Source organism: Bison bison, unplaced genomic scaffold, assembly GCF_000754665.1.
Source record: "Bison bison bison isolate TAMUID 2011002044 unplaced genomic scaffold, Bison_UMD1.0 scf7180017864280, whole genome shotgun sequence".
NCBI classification, from domain to species: Eukaryota; Metazoa; Chordata; class Mammalia; order Artiodactyla; family Bovidae; genus Bison; species Bison bison.
This window is the reverse complement of record NW_011494852.1, coordinates 7,225,662-7,234,917: the sequence shown is the minus strand read 5'-3', so window position 1 is coordinate 7,234,917 and position 9,256 is coordinate 7,225,662. Positions and strand designations below refer to the sequence as shown.

Genomic DNA, 9,256 nt, shown 5'->3' with positions numbered 1-9,256 from the left:
GTTATAACCGCCGCTCGCCAGCGCCCCGGAAGCTGCGCTTTCTCGGGGGTCATGGTGGGCAGCAAGATGGCGTCTGCCAGCAGGTTCGTTCAGGTAGACTCCATTAATAAGGTTCTCTGACAGAAGAGACTTCCTAAACCAAATGTATCAGAAGTTCTAAGATCAGCGGGACTACCATCTCATACTTCTTTAATTTCACAGCATTCTAAGGGAAGTAAATCGCCAGACTGGCTGATGCATCAGGGTCCACCAGACACAGCTACTGCTGCTGCTGCTAAGTCGCTTCAGTCGTGTCCGACTCTGTGCGACCCCATAGACGGCAGCCCATCAGGCTCCACCGTCCCTGGGATTCTCCAGGCAAGAACACTGGAGCGGGTTGCCATTTCCTTCTCCAATGCATGAAAGTGAAAAGTGAAAGTGAAGTCGCTCAGTCGTGTCCGACTTTTAGCGACCCCATGGACTGTAGCCTACCAGGCTCCTCCGTCCACAGGATTTTCCAGGCAAGAGTACTGGAGTGGGGTGCCATTGCCTTCTCCGCTAGACACCGCAGAGATAATAAAAACTTTACCTCAGAGATACAGAAGGAAACTCGTGTCTCAAAAAGAAATTGAATTTATCCAAAGTGGAGGACCAGAATAATCACTGACAATGTGGCTGCTGTTTGTCATCAAAGAAGAGTCTTTCTAAAAAAGGACTTCCAGAATGACAAGTGAGAAATTGTATATTAAACAACTTTAATAAATATTCTGTAAAAAGAAAAAAAAAAAGATGAATAGAAAATTTAGATGGACACATATCTCCTGATTTATGTATCTTGGTCAGCTTCTCTATAAGCTTACCTGATTGTTTATATACCTTATACCTTAATTAAACTGTACATTTAAAAATGTTGGCCTATTAATTTACTCTTGATTATCAAGCATAACAGTGTTGAACTATTGAAAGCACACAATGTCTAGTGAACCGTCAAAGGCTTCCAGTAATTTCACTTTTCTTTCAGTTTCCATTTAAACATAGACTATATTTGGCAGAATTGCAGCTTTCTGAAAGTAATTTTCCTGAACTTGAATGAGGATCTGTGAAATAATAACTCCATTATTTGTTCTTACTTCTCAGTGTCTTTGTATTCACAAAGTTACTGAAGTATAACTGGCTTATTAACAAGCATATCCTACTCTAAATGATAAAAATACACCCAGTAAAACAGGTGACTTTGTGGTATTAAGACTAGGGAGTTAACACAAAATATTATATGTAACTATATTCAGAAAATAAATGCCATTGAAATATGTATAATATCATATATGAAACAAGTCACGAGTCCAGATTCGATGCACGATACTGGATGCTTGGGGCTGGTGCACTGGGACGACCCAGAGGGATGGTATGGGGAGGGAGGAGGGAGGAGGGTTCAGGATGGGGAACACATGTATGCCTGTGGCGGATTCATTTCAATATATGGCAAAACCAATACAATATTGTAAAGTTTAAAAATAAAATAAAATTAAAAAAAAAGAAATAACACCAATAAATTGAATTGATATATCCTTATTCATGAAAGAATCCTTTTACAAGATGATTTTGAACTAAAGAAGTGCATTTTGTTTTGTAATTTGCTTTTGAAAACATAATTTGGAATTGTGTAAAAGAAATTTGGTCCAAAATATGAATAACTTTTCTGCAAGTAACTACAAATCCTAATATGTATTCAATCTCAATCGTAATTATTTATCTCAATCACAATGGTACATGATCCTTATTCTTACAGATGATAGAAACACAAGGTCGACAAAACTTGTAAAACTTACCTTTCAATTTTGTCATAAATGCTAATTGAAACAAACAAAAAAAAGAAAATAAATGCCAGAGTATAAAATGGAAAATGAGATCAAAATGAATATAGCATAGGAATAACATTTGACCAGAAATTGTAATTTATTATGTTTTCAGGAGGGTTAAAAAAGTCTTATTCTTTGGTTTATCTCTTTGTTTTGATTGTGATCATGTATACAAATCCTGATAATCATAACTTTCTCAAACAAAAAAAAAAAAAAAAAAACTCTGGGTCAGGAAGATCCCCTGGAGAAGGAAATGGCAACCCACTCCAGTAATCTTGCCTAGAAAACTCAGTGGATGGAGGAGCATGGTGGGCTACAGTCCATGGGGTCGCAAAGAGTCAGACACGACTGAGCGACTTCACTTTCACTTTATGACATATTAAGAACTCTAGAGTCAAACCCTTTGATTCATCCACTGCTCTCTCACTCACATGCTCCCAACGCTAGTGAATATATCAGGATGGGGGCTTCATGGCGCCCCCAGCTGTTGCTTCCTATCCCTACTCAATCTCTGTTGAATCACTCCCTGTTCTCATGATCCAGACAGCTTTGTGGATGAGGCCAGGCTGCAGAAAATCTGTACGCATTATTAATGAGATCAGGAAAAGGTAGAAAGCAACTGGTGAACTGGAGGTGCGCTGTGGGAGGGGAGTGGGGAGGGGTGCAGGCTGGGCTGTGGGTGGATGGGTGGGCAGGGGGCGGGGCATTGTCTTGGAGTCATAAAAGAAGACTGAGCGGGGCTTCTGGGAAAGTTTTACTCTCCTAATAAAGTGATCCAGCGGGCATGTCCTTGCCTTCTACTCTCTTCTGCCTGGAAAACAGACATAACCGGTAGGGATGCAACAGTGAAACCACATGCATGAGCTCAAAAGCCAACACATCATCACACACTGATGATGGCAGAAAAGAAGTGGAGAAAAACTCTGGGCTCCCCGTGGCAGAGCTGGATAGCTGGCTGAACTCAGCCCTCTCCTATCAGTTTGGAATCAAAACCATTTGCTGTTTCTATTGTCTGAGGTGGCGCTAGTGGTAAAGAACCTGCTTGCTAATGCAGGAGGCATAAGAGACAAGAGTTCAATCCCTGGGTCAGGAAGATTCCCCTGAAGTAGGAAACAGCAACCCACTCAAGGGTTCTTGCCTGAAGAATCCCAGAGGAACCTGGTGGGCTACAGTCCATAGTGTTGCAGAGTCAGACACGACTGAAGCGACTGAGCATATATTTTGTGAGCCACTGACAGTCCAGCTTGCTGTTACTCGAAGGCAAGAGCCATCCTAACCAATGTCTACTTTTAAAATTTTACTTACTTTTGGTTGCCCTGGGTCTTTGTTGCTGCACGTGGGCTTTCTCTAGTTGTGGTGTGCGGTCACTGCAGTGGCTTCTCTTGTTGCAGAGCAAGGGCTCTCGGGCACGCAGGCTTCAGTAGTTGTGGCTCATGGGCTTAGTTGCCCCTCAGCAAGTGGAATCTTAGTTCCCAGACCAGGGATCAAACCCAGGTCCCCTGCATTGGTAGGCAGATTCTTAAACACTGGACCACCAGCGCTGTACTTAGTCACTCAGTCGTTTTGGACTCTTTGCGACCCCATGGACTGTAGTCCCCCCCAGGCTCCTCTGTCCATGGGGATTCTCCAGGCAACAATACTGGAGTGGGTGGCCACACCCTCCTCCAGGAGAACTTTCCAACCCAGGGATTGAACCTAGGTCTCCTGCATTGCAGGTGAATTCTTTACCCTCTGAGCCACAAGGGAAGCCCAAGAATAGTGGAGTGGGTAGCCTATCCCTTTTATAGGGGATCTTTCCGACCCAGCGATCGAACTGGGGTCTCCTGCATGGCAGGTGGATTCTTTACCAGCTGAGCTACCAGGAAAGTCCTCAAAAATCTACTTCTAACTGAAACCTGTATAAAACTTTGGAAATTTCACAATTAAGCAGTATGACGGTCATTTTGCAGGAGAAATTGAGAATTGGAGAGGTAGTGTCCCCTGTTGGAAGTCACACAGCAGCTCCATGATAAAGGTCTGACTCCCACGCCTTGCACTGGACCTTCTGGCACATGCCTATTGACCCCACGGAGCCAGATGGTGAGCAGGGGGCTCATCAATGCCTACTGAATGCACGAATGGTCTTCTCCCAGATAGTTGAGACCCCTCCCAGCACTGACATTCTAAGATCTGTGGGTTTAGAAAGTGAACACTGACATGTATGGAAGTTTGGAATGTCTTTTGAGGCTTCTCACCATTCCTATTTCTGTCTCAACCCCAACAAATGCCAATGGAATGGGAATGCCAATCAATGAAATGCCAGTCAAATTCCAAACCAGGCCACAGGAAATAAAGATCCCATAAAAGAAAGAAATTGACTTTGACAGTGTGAGAACGTTGAGGCTACACCAGGTGGGGAGCAACAGGAGTAGCCTTCTGTTCCAAGCTGGCCTCCCTGCCCCCGCCCACCCGGTCCAGGAGATGCTGGGAGCACCGTAGCAGGCAACTTCCCCAGACGGCAGAAGTGAGTGCGGGGACAATGGCAATCAGACGAGAACACAGGGAGGCAGACTCTGTATTTCCCTCTTCACTTCTCCCTGACCCTGTCCCAGCTGCCATCAGAAAAGGACCTGACTTGACATCATTTCAGCCCTTCTCACCATCCTGCTGAGGCTCCTGAAATGGGGAAACAAGAAAGAAAAAAAATAATAACTCTAAAAAAAAAGATAGCATTTGTAGGGCTTACTATGTTCAGGACCTCTAAGATTTTCCATTTCCATGGCTTATAATGCCTGCCAGAGTCTCCTTGACATTTCTGAAACACACCAGACACACTCCTACCGCAGGGCCCATGCACATTCTGTCCCTTCTGCCCAGAATACTTTCCCCTAGATATCCACATGCTTCAGTCCCTTACATCCTTCAAGTGTTTCAATATCACCTTCCCAATGAGATTGTCTCTGACCACTCAACTTAGAGTTGCAAAAAGTCCCCAGCAGCCTCCAAAGCCCTTTCCCTACTTTATTTTTCTTCTCATCACTTATCTCCTAAAGTACCTTCTAGGGACTTCCCTAGAAGTCCAGTGGTTAAGACTCCTCACTCCCACTGCAGAGGGCACAGGTTTGATCCCTGGTAGAGGAACTAAGAGAGGAGGACATGGAAACTCACTCCAGTATTCTTGCCTGGAGAATCCCCATAAACAGAGGAGCCTGAGGGGCTATAGTCCACGGGGGTGGCAAAGAGTCGGACATGACTGAGCAACTCAGCACAGGACAGCACAGAGGAACAGATTGCACATGCTGAATGGTGCGGCCAAAAAAAGAAATAAAAAGCAATGAAATGCCTTCTTTTCACCTAAGGTCTTGTTCACTGTCTTCCATCAACTGTCAGCTCCACCAGGCCAAGGGTTTGTGTCTATTTGGTTCACCACTGTATCATCCCCAGGACCTAGAATCACACCTCGTAGGTACTCAGGAAATACTTGACTAAAATGAAATCCAGTGAGGTTAAAGACACGTGACTCAAGACGGGCCAATGATAGCACTGCCAATGATAGCAGTGTAGTGACATTCCCTTGGCCCTGAGTGATTCATTCAGAGATGGACATGTAACTTAATCCATGCCAATGGGAATCCTTGCTGGGATTTATGGTATACTTATGACGAGTATATCAAAACTCAACAGCTTTAAACATGTACTGTTTCTCATGCATCACTTACACTTCAATAAAGTTGGAAATAATTGTAAAGTAGATACACAATAGACAAAGTATTAAATCAGTAGCAGCTTACAAATATCTACGTAGTGAGTGGTTTTAAAAATCCAGTATTGGTGGAAAATAAATGGTTGTGTCTATGCTTTAAAACATTAAGACAACATTAGCAATAGGACTTTATGCAATTATTGATTCCATGCTCTGTATCTGCACTGTCCAATACAGCTGCCACGTGTGGCTGTGAACATCTGAAATGGGACTAGTTATTAGTGGGACTAATAACTGAATTTTTAATGTATTAATTTCATTAACTCCATTAAGGTGAAAAGACACATGCTGTTATTGTCACATACTGCCACAGCACAGCTTTACAACTAAAAGTTAAAAAAAAGTTATTAAAAAAAAAACTGTATAGTTGACACATGCTGAGCATACTCTGACATACGCTAAGCCGTGCACTATTTATTACCTTATAAGAAGCATTTTATGGAATTAACAACCCCATTTTACAGATGAGGAAACTGAGGCTCAGAAAAGGATATAGATAACTTAACCTGATTATAACAGTGAGGACTGGTTGAGCTAGAACTGGGGCTAAGGTGTCTTTGACTCCAAGGCAGGACCCTGCCTTCTGCCTGCCCACCCACCCATGGTCCAACCTCCACCCCTCCCACCTCACTGCCCTCATCTCACCTCCAGCCCACTAGTTGCCTGCTACCTTTTTCTTGAACTCCTCATTGAGCAGGTTGACAATTGTCTGTAGCTTGACCTCATCCACAAAGCCATCACCATTCTGGGCACAGAAGGGAAAGAGCACAGACATGTAGGTCTCTCACCCCCTGGGAGCTCCAGCCTCCCTCCCTGTCCAGAACCTTGCTCAGAATCACCTTCTTTGAATGTATCAGTTTCCCATCCACAAACACTTCAAACTCCCCTGTAGCCTGGGCAGATATTTCCTCCTCCTGGGGAGGGAATGGTGGAGGTTAGCAGAGGCAAAGAACGCCCCTCCAAGTCCCTTGGGGGGTCTTGGAGCCCCGATTGCCCCCCACTCTCCCAAGCCACCAGCACACTCACGAAGATTAGAGAGTTTGGAAATTGCTGCTCCAGACTCTTTCTCAATAGGATGTACTGTGGGGAGGAGATGGGATATGTGGTCATGGGATCACAGGTTCATAGGTCTTGAGAGGAGGGAAAACAGGAACCCCTTCCAGACATCGTGGCCCAAAATCCCCCAACCTCCAAAGCCAAAACTACTTACCCGCAGGCTGTAGCTTCAGAGGCCACTGGAGGCCGAGGACAGAGAGGAGGGAGGCAGAGAGAGGTGGAAGGAAGATACATCATTAGAATCCCCTGAAGTCCAGAGAGACACTGTGAAGAGCTAAGTCAGATCTCGTCCCTCTCCTGCTCAGAAGCATCTGAACACAAAAATAACAGTCCTCCCCGTGGTCCACAAGTCCCGACAGGATCCACCCCCATCACCTCTCTGCTCCATCTCTTCCCTCTGTCCCTCTGGCTCCAGCCTCAGGGACCTCCTAGCCCTTCTTCCAAAACTCCAGGGGTGCCTTGCCTCAGGATCTTTGTACTTTCTGGTCTCTCTGCAGAATACTCTTTCCCTGGTAGCTCAAAGGCTCCTTCTCGCCCCTCTTTCAGATCTTTGGTCGAGTATTGCCTCCTTGAGGATACTCCAGCTAACCTGTGACACCCACCCCCCACAAGATGCCTTTTGTCCATAGCACTGGTCACCTTCTAAGATACTAGATAACTTGCCATGTGCTGTGTTTATTGCCCATTTCTGCCCCTCCACATCAGAATGTCAGTGCCACAGGCATCTTTGTCTTATTCACTGCTGTGTCTCTGATGCTGAGAATAGGGTCAGCACATGGCAGGTGCTGAATAAATGGTTGTTCAGTGAATAAAATAATGAATGAATCCATGGAGTCAGAGAAAGAGAAAGAAGATGGGGAATTCCCTGGTGGTCCAGTGGTTAAAATTACACACTTCCACTGATGAGTGTGTGGGTTTGATCTTTGATCCTTGGTCAGGGAAGCTTTGCATGCAGCACAAGTCTGACCAAAAAAGGAAGAAGAAGAAGGAGGAGATGGGCAGAGAAAGAGAGGTGGGGGAGAGGGGGAAAGAGAGATAGAAGGAGAAAGAGCTACACATCACAAGGGGAAAGGGAAAGAGGCAGTGAGCTGGAGAGAGAGCTAGAGAGAGACCACCGCATGGGGGCGGGGGCGGGAGGGGTTGGGGGGGACTGGAGGGGAAGACAAAGCCTCACCCCCGGCCACATTCAGTCCTGGGTCTCAAGGAAGTCAAGGAAGGTCACTGCTGTTTACTCTTGTCATTGACACAAAGATTCCGCTTTGGGATCACAAATGTGGACCCCTCTGGCCTTTGTATGGGGTGGGCCCCCTTTCCCTTGCTATCCAGATCCCCCTACTTCTATCAGACCCTCCCCACCCCACTTGGTAGCCTCATCAGTGAGAAGTTGCAGCCTAAGACCCACCTCCCAAGAAAGGCTGTTTCTAAGCCCTCAGCCTCTGAAGTTCTCCCATTCCTCCTCTTCCCTCTTCCTGCCCCCATCTCCCGCCCCAACCCCAGGAAAACATGGCTTGGCTCAGCCCTCTGTCTCCTGAAGGCCTGGCCCCGCAGCAGCAGGAGAGTGAATGAATGAACCTAGAGCTTTCTGGTCCCAAAGAGAATGGCAGGCCCAGAGGCGGAAGCAGGTGTGGGCAGGGACATCTCCTTACCAGTAAACCACTCGAATCATGATCTTGTTTTCCTCTTTGAGGTTCCCACTGATGGAGGCTAATGCGGTGGCAGGAACCGGTAAGATGGCCTGGATGGCCCCTAGGATGGGCGTCCCTGGGACATGTCCAGAAGAAGAAGCTATCAACTTGGTGGTCGATGTGTCTGTCCTCAGAGGGGACCCGAGGGATGGGGACCGTAAATCGGTGGCCAATGGAGTAAGAGCAGGAAGGGGCTCTTGGATGGGAGGAAATCCATTGGCGGCTGATGAAACTTGCTTCACCCTCGGGCTTGGCTCAAGATTCTTGGCAGGTGACACAGTGAGGGTGGGTTCAAGTTCCAGGGGCGGGCCCGAAGGCAGAGCCGAGTCGGGGAGGGATTCCAAGGGAGGAATCAGGACCCGAGATGGGATCGGGGTTGGGATCGGGTCCGGAATTGGGATCTGGACCGGAGTCGGGGACCGGATCAGTGTCGGGGTCCCGATCGGTGTCGGGGGCCGGACAGGAGTCGGGGGCCGGACGGGAGTCGGAGGGCGGACGGGAGTCGGGGGCCGGATCGGAGTCGAGAGCGGGACCGGAGTTGGGGTCCGGACCGGCGTTGAGGGCGGGACTGGAGTTGGGGTCCGGACCGGAATTGGGGACCGGACCGGAGTTGAGGGGGGGACCGGAGTTGGGGTCCGGACCGGAGTTGGGGTCCGGATGGGGGTCAGGGTCCGGATGAGAGCCGGCGTCCGGAGCAGAGTCGTGATCCGGGTCGGGCCCGAGTCCGGGCCAGGTGTCGGAGTCCGAACCTGAATGGAGGTCCTGTGCAAGGTCGAACCCCGGACCGGAGTCGAGGCCCGGGCCGGAGTAGGGGCTGGGGTCCGCGGCTGGTTGTTCATGGGGTCCCGGGGCGCACCCGGGGTAGCCGGGGTGGCGATCCCTCCCGACCCTCCTGCCTTGGGGCGGGAAGAGCCTCATCCGCACCGGATTCTAGC

The 9,256-nt window shown here is 47.9% G+C and overlaps 1 protein-coding gene and 1 pseudogene across 1 annotated transcript; one reads left to right on the top strand and one right to left on the bottom strand.

Moving 5' to 3' along the window:
- Nucleotides 1-32: 32 nt before the first annotated feature.
- Nucleotides 33-639, top strand: LOC104995346 (annotated as a pseudogene).
- A 3,110-nt stretch (nt 640-3,749) lies between these two features.
- Nucleotides 3,750-9,250, bottom strand: LOC104995345 (selenoprotein V). Its single transcript, XM_010849222.1, is given in 6 exon segments — nt 3,750-4,493; nt 6,226-6,325; nt 6,420-6,494; nt 6,607-6,660; nt 6,791-6,815; nt 8,283-9,250. Coding segments are annotated over 5 exon segments (1,122 nt in total). The 5' UTR covers nt 9,161-9,250; the 3' UTR covers nt 3,750-4,493; nt 6,226-6,235.
- Between the last annotated feature and the right edge of the window lie 6 nt (nt 9,251-9,256).